General features: G+C 39.3%; 1 protein-coding gene across 3 annotated transcripts in view; it reads left to right on the forward strand.

Annotated features, from left to right (window-relative positions):
- Positions 1 to 27,275, forward strand: part of SEMA6D (semaphorin 6D) — a 78,071-nt gene that overhangs the window by 42,910 nt on the left and 7,886 nt on the right. The window contains exons 10-18 of one of the 3 annotated variants that reach the window (XM_075858012.1): positions 367 to 584; positions 704 to 835; positions 983 to 1,138; positions 1,485 to 1,658; positions 4,714 to 4,854; positions 4,938 to 5,015; positions 5,471 to 5,529; positions 5,862 to 5,918; positions 16,902 to 17,069. In XM_075858012.1, coding sequence (XP_075714127.1) covers positions 367 to 584; positions 704 to 835; positions 983 to 1,138; positions 1,485 to 1,658; positions 4,714 to 4,854; positions 4,938 to 5,015; positions 5,471 to 5,529; positions 5,862 to 5,918; positions 16,902 to 17,069 — 1,183 coding nt within the window. The remainder of the gene's footprint in view (positions 1 to 366; positions 585 to 703; positions 836 to 982; positions 1,139 to 1,484; positions 1,659 to 4,713; positions 4,855 to 4,937; positions 5,016 to 5,470; positions 5,530 to 5,861; positions 5,919 to 16,901; positions 17,070 to 27,275) is intronic. The other 2 variants (XM_075858013.1, XM_075858014.1) reach the window with 2 other exon arrangements.

Raw genomic sequence — 27,275 nt, forward strand, 5'->3', positions numbered from 1 at the left:
GCCAATGTGTAACAATGTGAGAACCTTGTGATGCTGATACAGTAATATTTTGGTTACAATGGTATCACTATGTGCAGAGTTTCTAAAGTCAACAAGTCTCTTAAGCTGGAAAGCTACTGAAAATAAAAGAAAAAAAACTACAAAGTCCAATGATATGCCCAACATGCATGGAATTATGGGAAACGAGTTGAGGGCCTTGGCAGAACTTTTTTTTTAAAGATACATTGTAAGCTCCAGTTTTTACTGTAAATTAAGTTCAAATTACGGCAGCTTGTTTCCAGTTAGTGTGGCCCTTTTAACCTCTTCATGTAATGTTAATAATTTGATTTCCTCATGTGTAGTCATGGATTTAACTCTATTTTCCAGGCTGTACATTCCCGTGTAGCACGCATATGCAAAAATGACCTGGGAGGGTCGCAGAGGGTCCTTGAAAAACACTGGACTTCATTTGTGAAGGCAAGACTCAACTGCTCTGTTCCAGGGGATTCTTTCTTCTACTTTGATGTTCTGCAGTCTATAACAGACATAATAGAAATCAATGGAATTCCCACTGTTGTTGGCGTGTTTACTACACAGCTAAATAGGTAAAGAGAAGGAAAGACTGACATCAAATAGAGTCCTTCACTTTCTTCATTCTTTTACAATGGTTTCTATTGTGTAATGTGCAGAAGAAAGATTTTCTTATTTTCTGTATCTTTCTCAGCATACCAGGTTCAGCGGTTTGCGCTTTTACTATGGATGACATTGAGAAAGTATTCAGAGGAAGGTTTAAAGAACAAAAGACTCCAGACTCTGTTTGGACAGCTGTACCTGAAGATAAAGTACCCAAACCAAGGTATTCAAGAGAAAAGATTAGCTCCAAATATATTTAACAAAAGCGCCCAAAGGTGTGCTTTGCTTTGTAAATTAACCAATGAAAATACTTAATATACTTAATATTATATGAAGGTCATATGTCACGTCACGTTCCTCTTTTTTTTAGGCCAGGCTGCTGTGCAAGGCATGGTCTTGGTGAAGGTTACAGGTCCTCCACTGAATTTCCAGATGAAACTCTAGCCTTTATAAAGTCCCATCCTTTGATGGATTCTTTAGTCCCTTCTATTGTTCAAGAGCCTTGGTTCACCAAAACCCGCATCAGGTACCGTATATATAACATGGCTGTTTAAATTGATCAAGTAAGGGATTTAGCGGCATGATCACACATTTCACCTGAAGTGATGTCTATATTAATGGACCACCATGTAATAAATATTTGCTCAGAAGCCACCAGAGCAGAAGCTGCTATTTCTATAGGCTTTTCCACTCTGGCTAAGTAAAGGGGGTCCCCTACTAGGACTTCCAAATTTCCCCTATTATAACATATGGAATAGGGGTTGTCCTTTAATATGTATCCTATCAATGATATATCTGCATCCATTCACTTAACCCTTAAATTGGAATGAAGAAATATTATTAGGCATAACGTTCCTGTGTTTTCATTTTAGGTATAGATTAACAGCTGTAGCAGTTGACCACCTCGCTGGACCTTACCTTAACTATACAGTCATATTCGTAGGCTCTGAAGCTGGCATTGTGCTAAAGATTTTGGCTAAGACTAATCCATTTTCCCTGAATGACAGTGTATTACTGGAAGAAATTGATGCCTACAACCGTGCAAAGTAAGCATTACCTTGTACAAAACAAATGTATTGATTTCACATGTAAGTTAGTCTCCTACACAATTGCACATTTTGAGTCTATTTACTTTTAATGATATCACCAAGAAAATAAAATTGTATAAGTATAGAAGAGTATAGGTTTATGAAACAGTAATAAACCTGAAATAATACTGTTCATATCATAATGCAGCTTCTCATTTAAGTATACTGAGAAAGTTTAGTATATTCACATCTGCGTCGTAGGCTCCGTATGGACCCTCTGTCTCAGATTTCACTAGAACAATGGACACCATTATGGAACCCAACGGACCCAAGTCAATAATATGTTCCGTTACAAACAGAAGCCATGTCGCAGATGCGAACAGAGCCTTAGGCCCCATACACACGACCGTATTTTTGTCCACCCGTAAATACTGGTGTAAATACGGGTCCTTGGTCACACTTATTCGACCCGTATTGCACCAGTATTTACGGACCCGTGCCCGTAAATATGGGTCCGGTGTCACCCGTATTCCACCCGTATTTACGGGCACGTTTTTGGTTGCAAAATTGCACTGCACTAATCGGCAGCCCTTCTCTCTATCAGTGCAGGATAGAGAGAAGGGACAGCCCTTTCCATAATAAAAGTAAAAGAAATTCATACTTACCCGGCCGTTGTCTTGGTGACGCGTCCCTCTCTTGACATCCAGTCCGACCTCCCTGGATGACGCGGCAGTCCATGTGAACGCTGCAGCCAGTGATTGGCCTGTGATTGGCTGCAGCGGTCACATGGGCTGTAACGTCATCCCAGGAAGCCGGACTGGAGGAAGAAACAGGGAGTTCTGGGTAAGTATGAACGTCTTTTTTTTTTTTTTTTTTACAGCTTTATCTATATTGTGATCGGTAGCCACTGTCCAGGGTGCTGAAACAGTTACTGCCGGTCGTTTAACTCTTTCAGCACCCTGGACAGTGACTATTTACTGACGTCGCCTAGCAACGCTCCCGTAATTACGGGTGCACACACGTAGTCACCCGTAATTACGGGAGCCCCATAGACTTCTATGGGCCTGCCCGTGCCGTAATTACGGCCTGAAATAGGACATGTTCTATCTTTTTCAACAGCACGGGCACCTTTCAGTAAGCATACAGGGAGGTACCCGTGGCCCATAGAAGTCTATGGGCCCGTAATTACGGCCTGTAATTACGGGAGTTTTTACGGTCGTGTGCATGGGGACTTAGCTGTATCATATGATACGTAATTCCACAGTGACATTCATGACGGCAGTAAAATCTCACATATTTACAGGGGTGAAGCAATGTGTTGAAGTTAATCTCGGGCAGATATAAAACAGGTGGCTGGTATATTTGGGCTCTCATATTTGCTAAGACACCTTGTAAAGTAATACTGTACAGTATCCATAGTTGAATTCATGGTTGGATGTAATGTCACCACTGGATGTATGGTAGGATGTAATGCCACCACTGGATGTACGGTTGGATGTAATGTCACCACTGGATGTATGGTTGGATGTAATGCCACCACTGGATGTACGGTTGGATGTAATTTCAACACTGGATGTATGGTTGGATGTAATGCCACCACTGGATGTATGGTTGGATGTAATGCCACCACTGGATGTATTGTTGAATGTAATGCCACCACTGGATGTATGGTTGAATGTAATGCCACCACTGGATGTACGGTTGGATGTAATGCCACCACTGGATGTACGGTTGGATGTAATGCCACCACTGGATGTACGGTTGGATGTAATACCACCACTGGATGTACGGTTGGATGTAATGCCACCACTGGATGTACGGTTGGATATAATACCACCACTGGATGTATGTTTGGATGTAATGCCACCACTGGATGTATGGTTGGATGTAATGCCACCACTGGATGTACGGTTGGATTTAATGCCACCACTGGATGTATGTTTGGATGTAATGCCACCACTGGATGTACGGTTGAATGTAATACCACCACTGGATTTATGGTTGGATTTAATACCACCATTTCTTTTATACGAGAAAAGGGAAAGATCAGGGGAAGAATATATTAGAATATCCCCATGTGTGATTTTGACAGTGCTTTGGGGTGTATGGACCAAAACAAATTGCACTCCTACCACATTTACTGTGGTCAATTTGTATATATCCACATATTACTCCCAGAGATCTGTACATTCCTAAGTAAATTATTACATATTGATTGCACCATTCATTTTACTGCCTATCCCTATAGTTGGGCAGTTTTTTTCCAACCTATCATTGTGGTCATAGTTTGTAACTCACATTGCATATTTTGGATAACATTTCTTTCTGTAAAGGCTTTGTGCGCCTCTGTTCTATGAGAATAGTTGAGTAGATTTTGCATTGTGCATTTTATTTACTTAGCAATGAACAATCAGCTGAGACTAGTTGAGACTTTCCATGAGAATTGTATGAATAGTGACCAAATCCACGGAGGAAAGAAATAATGTCTTGTAGTTAAGGTTGAAAATTCTAGTTGCTTGTGAGTTCTATGTTTATGTGTTAAGATATTTACCTGGAGTTATTATGCTCACAATCGTAACGAAAATGGCAATGCCAATGTGTAAACAGTGATTGGTTGGGAGGCTTTTTTGTGCTTGTGAAGACAGCATGTTCCATTATTTAATAGGGTTGTTTAATAATAAGACAAAAGGCCAAGGCTAGGAAAGATAGGAGCATTTCAAATATATTTACCATAAAAATGTCGCACCCGTCCCTGGTCAGGCCTGTGTGTGGACTGTTGCAACAATAGGCGTCGTCCAATCACTTCAGGCTGCAGAGATTTTTCGTCCATTTTTACAGCAGCAATTAGATGACGCGACCATGTGACGTTACATCACTATAGACAAAATGTCACTGAGGCCTAGTCTATACACAAGCCTGATACAGTGAACTAGAGCTAGGTGCCAGACCAAAGCAAGATTTAAATATATGTTTTGGTTGTTTTTTTTAAATTGGCCTGTATTTGGATACAGGATTTGTCTGATTGTCAGAAAACTCATTTAATTATCGCACTTTCATGATTTTATCTCTGCAGGTGTTATGGGGACAGTGACGAGGACCGAAGAGTCTTATCCTTGCAGATGGATAAAGATCATCACACCTTATTTGTGGCCTTTTCAAGTTGCATTATCAGGCTCCCACTGAGTCGTTGTGAACGATACGGCTCATGTAAAAAGTATGTCGAATTTTCCTCGAGGTTGCATATCGCTCCTGGTTACGTAACAAATCCCTGACAAAAGTATTCTCATTAACGCACAGGTCTTGTATTGGTTCAAGAGATCCGTACTGCGCTTGGCTGAACCATGAAACCTGCGGCAGAGTCAAGCCTGGCATGTTGTAAGTGTGATGACACCCTCTAAATGCTAACAGAAGTGATATCTAAGATTATAGGAATATATAAACTGTTTTATTAGGATTATGTATTTCTTCCTTCTACCACCATGCCTGTAGATGTGATTGAAATTATTTGTGCTTAGTGATAAAAATTACTCTGTGTATTTTATATTGTATTTCTAACGTAATACTTTGGAGACAGAAAACATTAATCCTAGCGGGAATTGTAATATCTGCTTTGAATCCAGTTGGGAGGTAAAGTATTGCTCCTCCGGAGATTCCTATTAATTATCACAAAGCAATCCTCCTGTACAAACAAGCATAAATTGGCTCTCTATGTTTACACAATATTTTGTCGCTTTTGTATTTGCTGCTAGAATGTATTTCCCATATATTTAAGAGCCGCGTCTGCTTGATTTGGTAATATTTCACAGTAAATCTCATTTTTTATTATGCAGCTTCGGATATGAACAGGATGTGGAACACGGTAACACGGCACAGCTCGGCGATTGCCATGGTAAGGACCAACCACTGACTGCTTATCATACAACCTTTTAGTTTGTGCTTTGTACTAGTAGTAGAATACAGTGCTCCCATAATGCACATACCACCTTTTGACCGTAACCTAATTTTTTTCTTTTTCATGGGCTAAGCTGTTTTGCATTAAATAGCAATAGTGAAATTATGTTTTTTTTTTCTTTGTATATTACTCTTTTGGCTATGTGCAACTGCTTAAGGACATATAGAAAAATAATCTTTTATTATCATAAACAAAATTCTTTGCTTTCCGTTAAGATTTGACTTTTTTGTTTGGTTTCTTTTACTGATGACCTGTTCCTTTAATTTTAGAAAAAATGTCTACTACAACTACACCAGATTACAAAATATTTGGCGATCCAACATCTGGTTAGTTTTATTAATTTTATCTAAAATTAACTGCCTTTTTCTTTCGGTTCAGCATTTTCTGCTCTTATGGTTCCCCCACCCACCCCTTTCGCAGTTGGCCTCATTTTTGTGCTTCAACCTCATGCACTCACTAATGGCAAGGATAGATATCTGTCCTTTTTTGTTTGTTATTTTTTTCTTCAAGAAGCAAAAGTAATTCACCTTTGTGTGACCGCATGTTACCCAATTGGCCGTCATTGATTGATGCGTCAAATCTTTTATTAAAAGTCTAATTAGTATGTGACATTTCCACAGCATGAAAGCCAGACAGCTTTCATTATTGCTCCCCATACATTTGTCAAAGCGTGTTTCTCATCTATTAGTTATAGATGACGGTGACATTTTTCATACAACATCTCTATATAATTGCATATGTACTTTACTGTGTACTGCTGGGCTTCAAACGTTTGTCTTATCGTGTTATGTATCACTTTAGTGGCTCCAAACATTCAGTGAATCATAGTGGTTAGACAGGTAGTACCTAACATTCAGTGAATAATAGTAGTTAGGTAGGTAGTACCTAACATTCAGTGAATAATAGTAGTTAGGCAGGTAGTACCTAACATTCAGTGAATAATAGTAGTTAGGCAGGTAGTACCTAACATTCAGTGAATAATAGTAGTTAGGTAGGTAGTACCTAACATTCAGTGAATAATAGTAGTTAGGTAGGTAGTACCTAACATTCAGTGAATCATAGTAGTTAGGCAGGTAGTACCTAACAGTCAGTGAATACTAGTAGTTAGGTAGGTAGTACTTAACATTCAGTGAATAATAGTAGGTAGGTAGTACCTAACATTCAGTGAATCATAGTAGTTAGGCAGGTAGTACCTAACATTCAGTGAATAATAGTAGTTAGGCAGGTAGTACCTAACATCCAGTGAATCATAGTAGTTAGGTAGGTAGTACTTAACATTCAGTGAATAATAGTAGTTAGGCAGGTAGTACCTAACATTGAGTGAATCATAGTAGTTAGGCAGGTAGTACCTAACATTCAGTGAATAATAGTAGTTAGGTAGGTAGTACCTAACATTCAGTGAATAATAGTAGTTAGGCAGGTAGTACCTAACATTCGGTGAATAATAGTAGTTAGGCAGGTAGTACCTAACATTCAGTGAATAATAGTAGTTAGGCAGGTAGTACCTAACATTCAGTGAATAATAGTAGTTAGGTAGGTAGTACCTAACATTCAGTGAATCATAGTAGTTAGGCAGGTAGTACCTAACAGTCAGTGAATACTAGTAGTTAGGTAGGTAGTACTTAACATTCAGTGAATAATAGTAGGTAGGTAGTACCTAACATTCAGTGAATCATAGTAGTTAGGCAGGTAGTACCTAACATTGAGTGAATCATAGTAGTTAGGCAGGTAGTACCTAACATTGAGTGAGTCATAGTAGTTAGGCAGGTAGTACCTAACATTGAGTGAATAATAGTAGTTAGGTAGGTAGTACCCAACATTCAGTGAATAATAGTAGTTAGGCAGGTAGTACCTAACATTCAGTGAATACTAGTAGTTAGGTAGGTAGTACCTAACATTCAGTGAATAATAGTAGTTAGGTAGGTAGTACCTAACATTCAGTGAATAATAGTAGTTAGGCAGGTAGTACCTAACATTCAGTGAATAATAGTAGTTAGGCAGGTAGTACCTAACATTCAGTGAATACTAGTAGTTAGGTAGGTAGTACTTAACATTCAGTGAATAATAGTAGTTAGACAGGTAGTACCTAACATTCAGTGAATCATAGTAGTTAGGCAGGTAGTACCTAACATTCAGTGAATAATAGTAGTTAGGTAGGTAGTACCTAACATTCAGTGAATAATAGTAGTTAGGCAGGTAGTACCTAACATTCAGTGAATAATAGTAGTTAGGCAGGTAGTACCTAACATTCAGTGAATCATAGTAGTTAGGCAGGTAGTACCTAACATTCAGTGAATCATAGTAGTTAGGTAGGTAGTACCTAACATTCAGTGAATAATAGTAGTTAGGTAGGTAGTACCTAACATTCAGTGAATAATAGTAGTTAGGTAGGTAGTACCTAACATTCAGTGAATAATAGTAGTTAGGTAGGTAGTACCTAACATTCAGTGAATAATAGTAGTTAGACAGGTAGTACCTAACATTCTGTGAATCATAGTAGTTAGGCAGGTAGTACCTAACATTCAGTGAATAATAGTTAGGTAGGTAGTACCTAACATTCAGTGAATAATAGTAGTTAGGCAGGTAGTACCTAACATTCAGTGAATACTAGTAGTTAGGTAGGTAGTACTTAACATTCAGTGAATAATAGTAGTTAGACAGGTAGTACCTAACATTCAGTGAATCCTAGTAGTTAGGCAGGTAGTACCTAACATTCAGTGAATAATAGTAGTTAGGTAGGTAGTACCTAACATTCAGTGAATAATAGTAGTTAGGCAGGTAGTACCTAACATTCAGTGAATAATAGTAGTTAGGCAGGTAGTACCTAACATTCAGTGAATAATAGTAATTAGGTAGGTAGTACCTAACATTCAGTGAATAATAGTAGTTAGGTAGGTAGTACCTACCTAATTACTATTATTCACTGAATGTTAGATACTACCTGCCTAACTACTATGATGTAGTTAGGCAGGTAGTACCTAACATTCAGTGAATACTAGTAGTTAGGTAGGTAGTACTTAACATTCAGTGAATAATAGTAGGTAGGTAGTACCTAACATTCAGTGAATCATAGTAGTTAGGTACGTAGTACCTAACATTCAGTGAATCATAGTAGTTAGGCAGGTAGTACCTAACATTCAGTGAATACTAGTAGTTAGGTAGGTAGTACTTAACATTCAGTGAATAATAGTAGGTAGGTAGTACCTAACATTCAGTGAATCATAGTAGTTAGGTACGTAGTACCTAACATTCAGTGAATCATAGTAGTTAGGTAGGTAGTACTTAACATTCAGTGAATAATAGTAGGTAGGTAGTACCTAACATTCAGTGAATCATAGTAGTTAGGTACGTAGTACCTAACATTCAGTGAATCATAGTAGTTAGGCAGGTAGTACCTAACATTCAGTGAATAATAGTAGTTAGGTAGGTAGTACCTAACATTCAGTGAATAATAGTAGTTAGGCAGGTAGTACCTAACATTCAGTGAATACTAGTAGTTAGGTAGGTAGTACTTAACATTCAGTGAATAATAGTAGTTAGGCAGGTAGTACCTAACATTCAGTGAATAATAGTAGTTAGGTAGGTAGTACCTAACATTCAGTGAATCATAGTAGTTAGGCAGGTAGTACCTAACAGTCAGTGAATACTAGTAGTTAGGTAGGTAGTACTTAACATTCAGTGAATAATAGTAGGTAGGTAGTACCTAACATTCAGTGAATCATAGTAGTTAGGCAGGTAGTACCTAACATTCAGTGAATAATAGTAGTTAGGCAGGTAGTACCTAACATTCAGTGAATAATAGTAGTTAGGCAGGTAGTACCTAACATTCAGTGAATAATAGTAGTTAGGCAGGTAGTACCTAACATTCAGTGAATAATAGTAGTTAGGCAGGTAGTACCTAACATTCAGTGAATAATAGTAGTTAGGCAGGTAGTACCTAACATTCAGTGAATAATAGTAGTTAGGCAGGTAGTACCTAACATTCAGTGAATAATAGTAGTTAGGCAGGTAGTACCTAACATTGAGTGAATCATAGTAGTTAGGCAGGTAGTACCTAACATTCAGTGAATAATAGTAGTTAGGTAGGTAGTACCTAACATTCAGTGAATAATAGTAGTTAGGCAGGTAGTACCTAACATTCGGTGAATAATAGTAGTTAGGCAGGTAGTACCTAACATTCAGTGAATAATAGTAGTTAGGCAGGTAGTACCTAACATTCAGTGAATAATAGTAGTTAGGTAGGTAGTACCTAACATTCAGTGAATAATAGTAGTTAGGTAGGTAGTACCTAACATTCAGTGAATCATAGTAGTTAGGCAGGTAGTACCTAACAGTCAGTGAATACTAGTAGTTAGGTAGGTAGTACTTAACATTCAGTGAATAATAGTAGGTAGGTAGTACCTAACATTCAGTGAATCATAGTAGTTAGGCAGGTAGTACCTAACATTGAGTGAATCATAGTAGTTAGGCAGGTAGTATCTAACATTGAGTGAGTCATAGTAGTTAGGCAGGTAGTACCTAACATTCAGTGAATAATAGTAGTTAGGTAGGTAGTACCCAACATTCAGTGAATAATAGTAGTTAGGCAGGTAGTACCTAACATTCAGTGAATACTAGTAGTTAGGTAGGTAGTACCTAACATTCAGTGAATAATAGTAGTTAGACAGGTAGTACCTAACATTCAGTGAATCATAGTAGTTAGGTAGGTAGTACCTAACATTCAGTGAATGCTAGTAGTTAGGTAGGTAGTACCTAACATTCAGTGAACACTAGTAGTTAGGTAGGTAGTACTTAACATTCAGTGAATAATAGTAGTTAGGCAGGTAGTACCTAACATTCAGTGAATAATAGTAGTTAGGCAGGTAGTACCTAAAATTCAGTGAATAATAGTAGTTAGGCAGGTAGTACCTAACATTCAGTGAATAATAGTAGTTAGGCAGGTAGTACCTAACATTCAGTGAATACTAGTAGTTAGGTAGGTAGTACTTAACATTCAGTGAATAATAGTAGGTAGGTAGTACCTAACATTCAGTGAATCATAGTAGTTAGGTAGGTAGTACCTAACATTCAGTGAATCATAGTAGTTAGGTAGGTAGTACCTAACATTCAGTGAATAATAGTAGTTAGGTAGGTAGTACCTAACATTCAGTGAATAATAGTAGTTAGGTAGGTAGTACCTAACATTCAGTGAATAATAGTAGGTAGGTAGTACCTAACATTCAGTGAATCATAGTAGTTAGGCAGGTAGTACCTAACATTGAGTGAATCATAGTAGTTAGGCAGGTAGTACCTAACATTCAGTGAATAATAGTAGTTAGGTAGGTAGTACCTAACATTCAGTGAATAATAGTAGTTAGGCAGGTAGTACCTAACATTCAGTGAATACTAGTAGTTAGGTAGGTAGTACTTAACATTCAGTGAATAATAGTAGTTAGACAGGTAGTACCTAACATTCAGTGAATCATAGTAGTTAGGCAGGTAGTACCTAACATTCAGTGAATAATAGTAGTTAGGTAGGTAGTACCTAACATTCAGTGAATAATAGTAGTTAGGCAGGTAGTACCTAACATTCAGTGAATAATAGTAGTTAGGCAGGTAGTACCTAACATTCAGTGAATCATAGTAGTTAGGTAGGTAGTACCTAACATTCAGTGAATCATAGTAGTTAGGTAGGTAGTACCTAACATTCAGTGAATAATAGTAGTTAGGTAGGTAGTACCTACCTAATTACTATTATTCACTGAATGTTAGGTACTACCTGCCTAACTACTATGATGTAGTTAGGCAGGTAGTACCTAACATTCAGTGAATACTAGTAGTTAGGTAGGTAGTACCTAACATTCAGTGAATCATAGTAGTTAGGCAGGTAGTACCTAACAGTCAGTGAATACTAGTAGTTAGGTAGGTAGTACTTAACATTCAGTGAATAATAGTAGGTAGGTAGTACCTAACATTCAGTGAATCATAGTAGTTAGGCAGGTAGTACCTAGCATTCAGTGAATAATAGTAGTTAGGCAGGTAGTACCTAACATTCAGTGAATAATAGTAGTTAGGCAGGTAGTACCTAACATTCAGTGAATAATAGTAGTTAGGCATGTAGTACCTAACATTCAGTGAATAATAGTAGTTAGGCAGGTAGTACCTAACATTCAGTGAATCATAGTAGTTAGGTAGGTAGTACTTAACATTCAGTGAATAATAGTAGTTAGGCAGGTAGTACCTAACATTGAGTGAATCATAGTAGTTAGGCAGGTAGTACCTAACATTCAGTGAATAATAGTAGTTAGGTAGGTAGTACCTAACATTCAGTGAATAATAGTAGTTAGGCAGGTAGTACCTAACATTCGGTGAATAATAGTAGTTAGGCAGGTAGTACCTAACATTCAGTGAATAATAGTAGTTAGGCAGGTAGTACCTAACATTCAGTGAATAATAGTAGTTAGGTAGGTAGTACCTAACATTCAGTGAATAATAGTAGTTAGGTAGGTAGTACCTAACATTCAGTGAATCATAGTAGTTAGGCAGGTAGTACCTAACAGTCAGTGAATACTAGTAGTTAGGTAGGTAGTACTTAACATTCAGTGAATAATAGTAGGTAGGTAGTACCTAACATTCAGTGAATCATAGTAGTTAGGCAGGTAGTACCTAACATTGAGTGAATCATAGTAGTTAGGCAGGTAGTACCTAACATTGAGTGAGTCATAGTAGTTAGGCAGGTAGTACCTAACATTCAGTGAATAATAGTAGTTAGGTAGGTAGTACCCAACATTCAGTGAATAATAGTAGTTAGGCAGGTAGTACCTAACATTCAGTGAATACTAGTAGTTAGGTAGGTAGTACCTAACATTCAGTGAATAATAGTAGTTAGACAGGTAGTACCTAACATTCAGTGAATCATAGTAGTTAGGTAGGTAGTACCTAACATTCAGTGAATGCTAGTAGTTAGGTAGGTAGTACCTAACATTCAGTGAACACTAGTAGTTAGGTAGGTAGTACTTAACATTCAGTGAATAATAGTAGTTAGGCAGGTAGTACCTAACATTCAGTGAATAATAGTAGTTAGGCAGGTAGTACCTAAAATTCAGTGAATAATAGTAGTTAGGCAGGTAGTACCTAACATTCAGTGAATAATAGTAGTTAGGCAGGTAGTACCTAACATTCAGTGAATACTAGTAGTTAGGTAGGTAGTACTTAACATTCAGTGAATAATAGTAGGTAGGTAGTACCTAACATTCAGTGAATCATAGTAGTTAGGTAGGTAGTACCTAACATTCAGTGAATCATAGTAGTTAGGTAGGTAGTACCTAACATTCAGTGAATAATAGTAGTTAGGTAGGTAGTACCTAACATTCAGTGAATAATAGTAGTTAGGTAGGTAGTACCTAACATTCAGTGAATAATAGTAGTTAGGTAGGTAGTACCTAACATTCAGTGAATAATAGTAGTTAGGTAGGTAGTACCTAACATTCAGTGAATAATAGTAGTTAGACAGGTAGTACCTAACATTCAGTGAATCATAGTAGTTAGGCAGGTAGTACCTAACATTCAGTGAATAATAGTAGTTAGGTAGGTAGTACCTAACATTCAGTGAATAATAGTAGTTAGGCAGGTAGTACCTAACATTCAGTGAATAATAGTAGTTAGGCAGGTAGTACCTAACATTCAGTGAATCATAGTAGTTAGGTAGGTAGTACCTAACATTCAGTGAATAATAGTAGTTAGGTAGGTAGTACCTACCTAATTACTATTATTCACTGAATGTTAGGTACTACCTGCCTAACTACTATGATGTAGTTAGGCAGGTAGTACCTAACATTCAGTGAATACTAGTAGTTAGGTAGGTAGTACTTAACATTCAGTGAATAATAGTAGGTAGGTAGTACCTAACATTCAGTGAATCATAGTAGTTAGGTAGGTAGTACCTAACATTCAGTGAATCATAGTAGTTAGGTACGTAGTACCTAACATTCAGTGAATCATAGTAGTTAGGCAGGTAGTACCTAACATTCAGTGAATAATAGTAGTTAGGTAGGTAGTACCTAACATTCAGTGAATAATAGTAGTTAGGCAGGTAGTACCTAACATTCAGTGAATACTAGTAGTTAGGTAGGTAGTACTTAACATTCAGTGAATAATAGTAGTTAGGCAGGTAGTACCTAACATTCAGTGAATAATAGTAGTTAGGCAGGTAGTACCTAACATTCAGTGAATAATAGTAGTTAGGTAGGTAGTACCTAACATTCAGTGAATCATAGTAGTTAGGCAGGTAGTACCTAACATTCAGTGAATAATAGTAGTTAGGTAGGTAGTACCTAACATTCAGTGAATAATAGTAGTTAGGTAGGTAGTACCTAACATTCAGTGAATAATAGTAGTTAGACAGGTAGTACCTAACATTCAGTGAATCATAGTAGTTAGGCAGGTAGTACCTAACATTCAGTGAATAATAGTAGTTAGGTAGGTAGTACCTAACATTCAGTGAATAATAGTAGTTAGGCAGGTAGTACCTAACATTCAGTGAATACTAGTAGTTAGGTAGGTAGTACTTAACATTCAGTGAATAATAGTAGTTAGGCAGGTAGTACCTAACATTCAGTGAATAATAGTAGTTAGACAGGTAGTACCTAACATTCAGTGAATCATAGTAGTTAGGTAGGTAGTACCTAACATTCAGTGAATCATAGTAGTTAGGCAGGTAGTACCTAACATTCAGTGAATAATAGTAATTAGGTAGGTAGTACCTAACATTCAGTGAATAATAGTAGTTAGGTAGGTAGTACCTACCTAATTACTATTATTCACTGAATGTTAGGTACTACCTGCCTAACTACTATGATGTAGTTAGGCAGGTAGTACCTAACATTCAGTGAATACTAGTAGTTAGGTAGGTAGTACTTAACATTCAGTGAATAATAGTAGGTAGGTAGTACCTAACATTCAGTGAATCATAGTAGTTAGGTAGGTAGTACCTAACATTCAGTGAATCATAGTAGTTAGGTAGGTAGTACCTAACATTCAGTGAATCATAGTAGTTAGGCAGGTAGTACCTAACATTCAGTGAATAATAGTAGTTAGGTAGGTAGTACCTAACATTCAGTGAATAATGGTAGTTAGGCAGGTAGTACCTAACATTCAGTGAATACTAGTAGTTAGGTAGGTAGTACTTAACATTCAGTGAATAATAGTAGTTAGGCAGGTAGTACCTAACATTCAGTGAATAATAGTAGTTAGGCAGGTAGTACCTAACATTCAGTGAATAATAGTAGTTAGGTAGGTAGTACCTAACATTCAGTGAATCATAGTAGTTAGGCAGGTAGTACCTAACATTCAGTGAATAATAGTAGTTAGGTAGGTAGTACCTAACATTCAGTTAATAATAGTAGTTAGACAGGTAGTACCTAACATTCAGTGAATAATAGTAGTTAGGCAGGTAGTACCTAACATTCGGTGAATAATAGTAGTTAGGCAGGTAGTATCTAACATTCAGTGAATAATAGTAGTTAGGTAGGTAGTACCTAACATTCAGTGAATAATAGTAGTTAGGCAGGTAGTATCTAACATTCAGTGAATAATAGTAGTTAGGTAGGTAGTACCTAACATTCAGTGAATAATAGTAGTTAGGCAGGTAGTACCTAACATTCAGTGAATAATAGTAGTTAGGCAGGTAGTACCTAACATTCAGTGAATACTAGTAGTTAGGTAGGTAGTACCTAACATTCAGTGAATAATAGTAATTAGGTAGGTAGTACCTAACATTCAGTGAATAATAGTAGTTAGGTAGGTAGTACCTACCTAATTACTATTATTCACTGAATGTTAGGTACTACCTGCCTAACTACTATGATGTAGTTAGGCAGGTAGTACCTAACATTCAGTGAATACTAGTAGTTAGGTAGGTAGTACTTAACATTCAGTGAATAATAGTAGGTAGGTAGTACCTAACATTCAGTGAATCATAGTAGTTAGGTAGGTAGTACCTAACATTCAGTGAATCATAGTAGTTAGGTAGGTAGTACCTAACATTCAGTGAATCATAGTAGTTAGGCAGGTAGTACCTAACATTCAGTGAATAATAGTAGTTAGGTAGGTAGTACCTAACATTCAGTGAATAATGGTAGTTAGGCAGGTAGTACCTAACATTCAGTGAATACTAGTAGTTAGGTAGGTAGTACTTAACATTCAGTGAATAATAGTAGTTAGGCAGGTAGTACCTAACATTCAGTGAATAATAGTAGTTAGGCAGGTAGTACCTAACATTCAGTGAATAATAGTAGTTAGGTAGGTAGTACCTAACATTCAGTGAATCATAGTAGTTAGGCAGGTAGTACCTAACATTCAGTGAATAATAGTAGTTAGACAGGTAGTACCTAACATTCAGTGAATAATAGTAGTTAGGCAGGTAGTACCTAACATTCGGTGAATAATAGTAGTTAGGCAGGTAGTATCTAACATTCAGTGAATAATAGTAGTTAGGTAGGTAGTACCTAACATTCAGTGAATAATAGTAGTTAGGCAGGTAGTATCTAACATTCAGTGAATAATAGTAGTTAGGTAGGTAGTACCTAACATTCAGTGAATAATAGTAGTTAGGCAGGTAGTACCTAACATTCAGTGAATAATAGTAGTTAGGCAGGTAGTACCTAACATTCAGTGAATACTAGTAGTTAGGTAGGTAGTACCTAACATTCAGTGTATCATAGTAGTTAGGCAGGTAGTACCTAACAGTCAGTGAATAATAGTAGTTAGGCAGGTAGTACCTAACAGTCAGTGAATAATAGTAGTTAGGTAGGTAGTACCTAACATTCAGTGAATAATAGTAGTTAGACAGGTAGTACCTAACATTCAGTGAATAATAGTAGGTAGGCAGGTAGTACCTAACATTCAGTGAATAATAGTAGTTAGGCAGGTAGTACCCAACATTCAGTGAATAATAGTAGTAGGAAGTTTGTCCTCCAGCCCACTGACTGGCACTTTGGTGGTTAATAAATGGGTGCAATTGTGTAATTCACTGTATTTCAGTTGTGATACAGCATGTATTGGAGGACAACCCTTGAAATGCCTCAATCTGTCTTTCTTGATGATAGGTTCCCTTTTAGGATTTCAGTGTGGTCAAGGTCTCTTAAAAAATAATTGATCTGAACTATTTTAAAATGTATCTAATAACACATATTTTGTGTAGAGATAACTTTTAATGACTTATTGGACTTTACATGCCTGGTTCTACTATATAACATAATATATTGGTCTGGTCATTTTAATGGAACTGTGTATCGGAATAAAATGTAATAAATATCTGTTTGCTACCACAGACATTGAAGCACCTTCCACTTCTGTAACCACAATGACAAGTAATGCAGTCATTCTTCCTAAAGTGATTGGTTCCTGGAAACCCAGAATGACGGGTTCTCGGAAATTTGTATATGAAGATGACCCCAAATCCTCTGATTACATTGATACATTAACAGGTGTCCCAAATGGTAAGGCCTTAAAGGGGAAGAACGTAAACTGAGTGGAAGTCTGCAATCTCCATTTTTGTTATGTTTTACCCATCCTAGTTTCTTTTGACTATGATGATTTGAAGCTGATTTTACACTCTGCGGCCTTAGCCCGGCTGACTGTGAATTCAGCTTCCGGTAATACAGCACTTTATTTAATTCTTACGTACAGGAGCATTGGCAGGTTTCCACTCAAGCATGGCAGTGTACATTTGTTTTGCTTTGATTATTTTAATGCATTTGTTTGATATATTTTGTTTGATATCATTTTATTGGATTTGTTGTTTTATTTTTTTACCACTATAAATTAAGATTTTGATATTTAGATGGTGTTATAGGAATTTTCCATCACAGACCATTATATTTGTTAGACATACCTACCTGAAATATCTACAGTGTGCTTAAATCGGTTGCCTTGTTTCGGCAAATTCATGTTATTTTTGTATAATTAAAAGTTACCAATCCACTTTCTGTATTAACCCGTTAGTGACCGCTAATACGCCTTTTCACGGCGGCCACTAACGGGCTTTATTCTGATGCATATGCCTTTTCACAGCGCTGCATCAGAATAAATCTGCGGCGCTGGGAGAAGTCAAAACTCCCTGTTCTCAGCTATCGCCGGTAGCTGAGAACTTGGGGCATCGCTGCTCGAGCGGACAAATCGAAATCCGCCCGTTTAACCCCTTAGATGCGGCGCTCAATAGCGAGCGCCGCATCTAAGTGGTTTTGGAGAGAGAGACGGAGCTCCCTCTCTCACCCCATCGGCACCCTGCATGCGATCGCAGGGTGCCAGTGTCTTCTATGGCAGCCGGGGGCCTAATAAAGGCCCCCAGGTCTGCCTGTAGGGGATGCCTGCTAGGCCATGCCTCTGGCATGACCTAGCAGATGCCTGCCCGTTGTATTATAAAAGCGATCGCATAGTGAAGTCCCTTAGTGGGACTAGTAAAAAAGTTTAAAAAAAGTTATTCATAAATAAATAAGTGAAATAAAAATGTAAAACACAAATTTTTCCCCTTATAATATGCTTTATTATGAAAAAAGAAACTGCACATATTTGGTATCGCCGCGTCCATAACGACCCCAACTATAAAGCTATTATGTTATTTAACCCGCTCGGCGAGCGCTGTAAAAAATGAAATTAAATATAATGCCAGAATAGCTGTTTTCTGTTCATCCTGCCTTCAAAAAAATGTGATAAAAAGTGATCAAAAAGTCGCATGTACTCCAAAATGGTACTGATAGAAACTCCAAGTCGTCCCACAAAAAAAAATACAGCTGCATCGGCGGAAAAATAAAAAAGTTATGGCTCTTCAAATATGGAGACATAAAACACATAATTTTGAAAAAAAAAGGGGTTTTACTGTGTAAAAGTAGTAAAACATAAGAAAACCATATAAATGTAGTATCGTCGCAACCGTAACAACCCGCTGAATAAAGTTATTATGTTATTTATACCACACAGTAAACGGCGTAAATTAAAGACGCAAAAAAAGTGGTGAAATTGCTGGTTTTTTTTCTTTTACGCCCCCAAAAAGTTAATCAATAAATTATATGTACCCCAAAATGGTGCTATTAGAAAATACAACTTGTCCCGCAAAAAACAAGTCCTTATACAGCTATATCGACGCAAAAAGAAAAAAGTTATAGCTCTTGGAATGCGACGATGGAAAAACGTAAAAAATTTATTATTTACTTCCAGTGGATAATATTCTGTCCATGGTCATGTGATGGACACACAGGTGCTGGGATCGTTCCAAGACACAGCTCTGATACACATACTGTAACTGTAACTGTAACGAGCCCTGCACCTCTATGTTCATCACATGACTATCGACAGAATTTTATCCACTGGCAGTCAACAATGAATGTTCCTACTGAATAACAACAAGCAGTGAAAAATTTAGGCAGAAGTATATTGGAAGATTGAATAACTTTTAATTATACAGAAAATAACATTAATTTGCTGAAACCGGACAACCCCTTTAAAGCAACAAGACCCTAGTATCTGTTATACCTTAATAGAGTGACCAAGGAAGATAATATAACGGCCAGTTCCTTAGTAGACAGATGGTTTGACCATCTTTAGTAGCCGTCATTTGGTCAGTTCTTCATTTTTCTTTAGACAGCAGTTGAGCAGAGAACCCTGATATAACAGTTCAATGTTTTCCCAACCCAAGAGCACCACTGAAAGGTCTCACACACAAAAAAGTGTTCTTCTTGCCTATATCAGCCAATCAGAGTTCAGCTGCCATTTCCAAAAGTACACTGTCACTGTAATGACGGGGGTAGGGAAACGGACAAGTGAGCCCTAATCTACCCGCCACTCTGTCCCTGCCTACTTGAAACGACCCGCCCTAGGCGACGGGGTACAACTTGGCGGCGGTCCCTACGCTCAGTAAGTGCACGAGACAAACAGACAAGAGAACACAAAGCAAAGGGAAAGGGGCAGTTGCCCACGGCAACACCGTGAGCAACAAGAATGGTGAACGAGCCGAGTCAAAACCAGGAGTGCACGAGGTACCAAACGCAGAGCAGGAGAGTAGTCAGTAAGCCAGGGTCAGTATGGAGCAGGATCAAATAGTAGAAGCTGTAGCTGGGCCAGGAAACCACACGAGAAGAATCACAAGCAAAGGAGGAACAGGAAGGGCAGGTATAAATAGACAGAGGGCGGGAGCTAGCTCCGTCTGGCAAGGCTGCGATAGGCTCTCCCACTCCTAAGCCTGCCATCCTGAGTGGTGGAAGATGGAGTCAGTCTCAGAGACATAGACTCAGGTGCAGACTGATTACCTATGGGCGTAGACACAGAAGTTGTGCCTGGCAGATCCTTTACAGTCACATAGATTGGTTGGTATGAGCAACAGGGACACTTTGTCTGTGATGCAGTTTTGATATATGGGACCCAAGGGACCCCCCATATTTTAAAAATCTCTACTCAATTACTGGGCACTTATAGCCTTTTCCAATGTCAAACACAAGGGGTCACAAAGTGTAGGCGCAATGCTTTAATATAGGCCACCAACTCTTCCGCACTATAACAAGTGACCGCCAGTCTCCTGTAGATCATGAGGTGTCACCTGCATACTGTAGCGCCTGCAATATACACCCATAACATATTTAAGCCGTGCGAATTAAAGAGTGCAGGTAGAAAAAGTATTCATTTATGAGTCTGCATGACGCATGACTCCATAATCAATCATTTCAATGGAAAAATGAGTTTCCCTTTAAGTGCATGTAGTCTTGCAAGTACCAATGTCTAATAGCAGGATTAATTATGAAAGCGATATCTTACGCACCAAATTCAGGGAGCTATAAAATGCCTAACAACTTAAAGTAGCAAAGTTACTATAGTTCACATAACTTTTTTTTGCATATGAGATGCACCAAATATATCCCTATAATAGAATATTTAATGCACAGTCTCATTATCCACCCAGGATCCTAATATACAAAATATCATTTTGCTTCTTTTTTTAAGCTTCTGAACTTTCTGCTTTTTTTTTCTTCACTTTTGAGTTGACATTGAGTTCCGTATTTCTTTTTCTATGTTTTGTTTCATATTTACTTTGCACACTGCCAGTAAACTTGATAACCCGGAGCATTTCTTTCTAAATGTTCAAAGGCCTTCCCACTAACAGAATGTAGTCTTCTTTAGAATTGTAAGAGTCACTAATTCTTAGTCATAACTATTCTATGGCAGAATGAAGTATTGGGCTTAGGTTGGAGTGCACGTCTTCATTTTAACCTTTAACTGTGTTTAACTTTCAGAGAACTATTATTATTGTACTTTCTTATGTATGAAGATCTTTGCTTCTTGTATGTCTGTGGTTGCCAGCTTACCTTTCGGATAGTTAAAAAAAAAATTAATGAGTACTAATTTCAATGTTTTCTTTCTAGGTTAGCTCTAGCACACATTATATTGCTTAAAATCAAATGTATTTAGGGAGTATGAATGTGCAGTGCTATGAACAATAGTTGCCCCCTTTCAGATGCCCCTTATTTTTGCATATTGTTAGACAATCCCTTTAAGGAGCAAAGGTATCTATTACCCATATGACCCATGTGAAAATGTGTCCCTAAACTCCCCCTAGTACTGGTTGTACTATATTCAGCTGCAATATTAATTATCAAATACTTTCTATAATTTGATATCAGTCTTTCACACCCCTGACCTAAGACTCACTGTACATTGAACCATGAAGTAAACTTTTCTCCAAGATGTCTGTACAAGAACACAAAGCCAAGTATATTTCAGAAAAAATATGTTTAAAGGGAATGTGTCGCTAGAAATTATTATTTTTTTATTTATTAGTTAAGCACTTAGCATATAAATGATTACACATTGTTCTAATTTTTTACATTTTTTCACAAGTCAGGAAATATTATAAATTGGATTCTAATTTATAACATTTCTATGTGCTGATCGCTAGAGGGAGAAATTCCCAAAATTGCAGCATTGGCATGTGGTAAAGCAACCTCATTGCTTTATGCTGCAAAATTGGAGAAGACACACTCGCTCTAGTGTCCTCAAACAATCCCCCCTCCTTTATCCTGGCTAGTGCCAGGAGAAAGGAGAGGGTTGAATGTTCAAACCTCCTACACTGTGTGCCGCCATTTTTTGAGCGAATGCACAGTGTAGGAGGATTAGATACAGTGGTAATCACACAGTATAACACGAACATACACACACATCACATACACAAACATAACTTACCTGCTCTTGCCGCTGCCTCTCCGCTCCCTCCGCTCCTAGTCCTTGCTTCTGAACATATGGACGGAAGCCGCGACCGGAAGTCGTCATCTTACTGTCCGGCCGCGGCTTCCGGACCACATGAAAATGGCGCCGGATGTCGATCTGCTGAAGACCTTCCTTTTGGACTGTGTGAGAGCGGCGCATGCACCATTCCCACACAGACGGCGTACGCTATAGTGAATGGAACGGCTCCCGTTCGCATTCTCTATGGGGATGTATGTGCCGTATTCCATCTCTGTATGTGTCGTTAATCGACACATACAAAGATGAAAAAAAGAATGGCAGCCCCCATAGAGAAGTAAAAGAAAGAAAAAAGTAAAACACAAAAACACAAATAACTAAAATTTATTTTAATAACATACTAAAAGCAATAACATATATAAAAATAAATTTCCGTGACACCTTCCTTTTAAACAGATACTCCTGGAAAGAGTTACAAGTCCATTTCTAAGGTTCTCGGACTATTGAATAGTTTCCTGGAACAGTGGTAAATATTCCTAGGTGTAGCCGGCCTGTCAAAATTACTACACGAGCAATCCAACAACTCTTCAAGGAAGTCACAAAATAGTCCAGAAGAACATCCAAAAACTTCAGGTCTCTGTAGCCTCAGTTAATAATAGTGTTGATGATTCTAAAATAAGAGAGATACTGATTCATGGAATAGTTGTAAAATGGAAACCACTAATGCTAATTCTAGATTTACATATCTAAAAAAAACCTGAACGATTCTCAATATTTTTAGAAATAATGTTTTTTTTAAAAGATAAGGCCTCATGCATACGGCCATGCGCGTAATCGCGAGTATGAGAGCACGGCCCGTAAAAATCAAAAAGTAGGACATGCTCCATAATTCCCGGCACAGTTCTACGGCCAATAGAACCAGGCAGTTTAAGAAAATCTATCATTACATAATTCCACAGTAGGAAATCATACCAACGGTAGAACATAGTGGATGTGATAGTGTAGTAGTGTTGGGATATTTTTCTGGATAACTTTTAATGAAAAAACATGAATTCTGCACTATTCTAGAATCTTAAGAAAAATGTCGAGTCATTTGTCTATTAGCTTATGAAGCAGTACAATGAACCAAGATACAAAGACAAGCCTAGACCTGAATGTTTTTAGAAGAAATAAAATCAGGCATGACATGGACCCAATAGAAATGCTGAGGCAGGATCTGAAAGGAGTAGTGTAATGGTGGGGGGGGTAGGGAAACGGACAAGTGAGCCCTAATCTACCCGCCACTCTGTCCCTGCCTACTTGCAACGACCCGCCCTAGGCGACGGGGTACAACTGGGCGGCGGTCCCTGCGCTCAGTAAGTGCATGACAAACACGACAAACAAACAAGGGAATACAAGCAAGGGAAATGGGCAGTTGCTCGCGGAAACACCGTGAGCAACAGAGTAGTGAACGAGCCGAGTCAAGCCAGGAGAGTGCGAGGTACAAAGCGAAAAGCAGAAGAGTAGTCGGTAAGCCGGGGTCTGTATGGAGCAGGATCAAAAAGTAGCAGGAGCTGTAGCTGGGCCAGGAAACCTCAAGGAAAGAATTCACAAGCACAGATGGACAGGAAGAGCAGGCTTAAATAGACCGAGGGCGGGAGCTAGCTGAGTCTGGCCAGGTTGCGATAGGCTCTCCCACTCCTAAGCCTGCCAGCCTGAGTGGAGGAAGCTGGTGTCTGTCTCAGGGATGTACACTCAGGTGTTGACTGATTAATTCTGGGAATTAACCCCGAAGCAGTGCCTGGCAGATCCTTTACAGTACCCCCCCTTTTATGAGGGGCCACCGGACCCTTTCTAAGTGGACCTGGCTTACTGGGGAAACGCAGGTGGAACCTCCTGACCAATACCCCAGCGTGAACATCCCGGGCGGGTACCCAAGTCCTCTCCTCGGGCCCGTATCCTCTCCAATGGACCAGGTACTGGAGGGAGCCTTGGACCATCTTGCTGTCCACGATCCTGGCCACCTCAAATTCCACCCCCTCAGGGGTGAGGACGGGAACAGGAGGTTTCCTCGAGGGGGCCAAGGACGGGGAGCAGCGTTTCAGGAGGGAGGCATGAAACACGTTGTGTATACGAAAAGACGGGGGTAACTCCAGCCGGAAAGAGACAGGACTGAGGACCTCAATGACCTTATACGGCCCAATAAACCGGGGAGCAAACTTTTTGGACGGAACCTTGAGACGCAAGTTCCTGGATGACAACCACACCAGATCCCCGACCACAAACAGGGGGTTAGCAGAACGTCTTCTATCGGCCTGAGCCTTCTGTATGCTCTGGGACGCCTCTAGGTTCTTCTGAACCTGGGCCCAGACTGTGCACAGATCCCGATGAACGACCTCCACCTCGGGATTGTTGGAACAACCAGGTGAAACGGAGGAGAACCGTGGATTAAACCCAAAATTACAGAAAAAGGGAGAGACCCCTGACGAGTTACTGACCCGGTTATTAAGGGAAAATTCGGCGAGGGGAATGAAAGAAACCCAATCAAATTGACAGTCAGAGACAAAACATCTTAAGTATTGTTCTAGAGACTGATTAGTCCTCTCCGTTTGGCCATTGGTTTCAGGATGGAAAGCAGAGGAGAAGGACAGATCAATCTCCAACTTATTACAGAAGGCTCTCCAAAACAATGAAACAAATTGTACCCCCCTGTCAGAAACAATATTGACGGGGACCCCATGGAGACGCAGGATGTGTTTGATAAACAAGGTAGCCAACGTCTTGGCGTTGGGTAGTTTCTTGAGGGGCACAAAGTGGCACATTTTACTGAAGCGGTCTACCACCACCCACACCACCGACTTGCCTTGGGATGGAGGCAAATCGGTGATAAAATCCATGGAGATATGTGTCCAAGGTCTCTGGGGAATGGGCAACGAACGCAGTAAGCCCGCTGGTCGGGACCTGGGAGTCTTGGACCTGGCACAAACCTCACAGGCGGCGACGTAGGCCTTAACGTCTTTAGGCAAACCAGGCCACCAATAATTTCTGGTAATGAGGTGTTTGGTACCCAGGATGCCTGGATGGCCAGATAGTGCGGAGTCGTGATTTTCCCTAAGTACCCTTAGCCGGAATTGCAGGGGAACAAACAGCTTGTTCTCAGGAAGGTTCCCAGGAGCTGAACCTTGATCAGCAGCAATTTCAGAGACTAAATCGGACTCGATAGAGGAAATGACTATACCTGGAGGCAAAATACAAACAGGATCTTCCTCCGAAGGAGGGCTGGCCATGAAGCTACGCGACAGTGCATCCGCCTTAATATTTTTAGACCCGGCCCTATAGGTAACCAAAAAATTGAATCTGGTAAAAAACAACGCCCATCGAGCTTGTCTCGGGTTTAGCCTCCGGGCAGATTCTAGGAAAACCAGATTCTTGTGGTCGGTAAGGACTGTTACCTGGTGCCTAGCCCCCTCCAGGAAGTGGCGCCACTCTTCAAATGCCCATTTAATGGCTAAAAGTTCGCGGTTGCCAATATCATAGTTACACTCCGTGGGCGAAAACTTCCTAGAAAAGTAAGCACAGGGGCGGAGATGGGTGAGGGAGCTGGTACCCTGGGACAAGACGGCCCCCACTCCCACCTCGGACGCGTCAACCTCCACAATAAATGGCTCCCTTTGGTTGGGCTGAACCAGCACGGGGGCCGAGATAAAGCACTTCTTGAGGGTCTCAAAAGCCTGGACGGCCTCAGGGGGCCAATGGAGGACATCAGCACCCTTGCGAGTGAGGTCCGTAAGAGGCTTAGCGACGACCGAGAAGTTAGCAATAAATCTCCTGTAATAAGTTGGAGATTGATCTGTCCTTCTCCTCTGCTTTCCATCCTGAAACCAATGGCCAAACGGAGAGGACTAATCAGTCTCTAGAACTTATTACAGAAGGCTCTCCAAAACAATGAAAGAAACCCAATCAAATTGACAGTCAGAGACAAAACATCTTAAGTATTGTTCTAGAGACTGATTAGTCCTCTCCGTTTGGCCATTGGTTTCAGGATGGAAAGCAGAGGAGTAGTCGGTAAGCCGGGGTCTGTATGGAGCAGGATCAAAAAGTAGCAGGAGCTGTAGCTGGGCCAGGAAACCTCAAGGAAAGAATTCACAAGCACAGATGGACAGGAAGAGCAGGCTTAAATAGACCGAGGGCGGGAGCTAGCTGAGTCTGGCCAGGTTGCGATAGGCTCTCCCACTCCTAAGCCTGCCAGCCTGAGTGGAGGAAGCTGGTGTCTGTCTCAGGGATGTACACTCAGGTGTTGACTGATTAATTCTGGGAATTAACCCCGAAGCAGTGCCTGGCAGATCCTTTACAAGTAGTTCATGCATGAAAACCTGCCAGCGTGTTTCAAATAAAGCAGGTCTACATAAAAAGAGACTAAAAATTCTTTAATAGGGATGTGGAAGACTAATATCTAATTCTAGGAAGTGTCTGGTGACAATTCATTCTGCTCTAGGTAGCAATCAGTTATTTAAGGGAACCTGTCGGCAAGTCCATGCTGCCTTAACCGTGGGCAGCATAATATAGCAACAAATGGCATAAATACGCTAAACTATGTTTTACGCTAAAGGGCTGCAGCGTTCTGGCTTCTCTCTGTTTATATATAGGAAGAGTCCTATCAATCAAGCTGAGCGGGGAGAAGGAAGCTGGAGGGGGGCTGCCCAGCAGGCTCTTCTCCCCAAGCCTGACACTTATTAAAACTATGATTTCTTCAAAACACCACAGCACTTTAGAATAAAACATAGTTTAGTGTATTTAAGACACCTGTCGCTATATCATGGTGCCCTTTGACTTGAAGGGGCAGTTAAAGGTATAACATGTACAATAATAAAGGACAATGACCCCACCATAATGTATGCCCCACATAGTTCAATAAATAGTCGTGCTATGTTACATGTACACTAACAAAGGTATAAACCACGGGTTTACTGCTGTCTGCTATTAGAAATAGAATTCCCTCCAGGAAACATTTCTTTATTATACTAAAACAGCTTTATAAATCGCCAACTTCAGCGATAAGACGTCATTGCTTTTACCACACTTGTGCAATCTGAAACTACTAAGAAATTCATACATGAGGCCCCTTAATGTTGATTTCTTACATCCCTTGCCTATGTAACCATAGATACTGTTATTCTAGACTATAAATGTTACTAAACTGAGTCATTTATATACAATAGGGGTAATATGTAAAAAAGAAAAATATGTGCAAAAGGAAAACAGCAGTGTTGAAAAACCATAATCACATAACCTCATTCCACTAAAAAAAAGATCCGCTATCTTCCAGACTATCATTCACAAAAGTCTAGGAATAGGGAGTTGTGTGAGGGGTGGTCAGACGGTAGGGCTTGACTGTCTCTGTTCTTCCAGCGGAAAAAAACAATTAAGTGAATAGTGATTTTCTTTCACTCATAAACAAACTAATGACTTTGTAGAGTTAAAGGTAATGTGTCGCTAGA

This window comes from Rhinoderma darwinii, chromosome 3, assembly GCF_050947455.1.
Source record: "Rhinoderma darwinii isolate aRhiDar2 chromosome 3, aRhiDar2.hap1, whole genome shotgun sequence".
NCBI classification, from domain to species: Eukaryota; Metazoa; Chordata; class Amphibia; order Anura; family Rhinodermatidae; genus Rhinoderma; species Rhinoderma darwinii.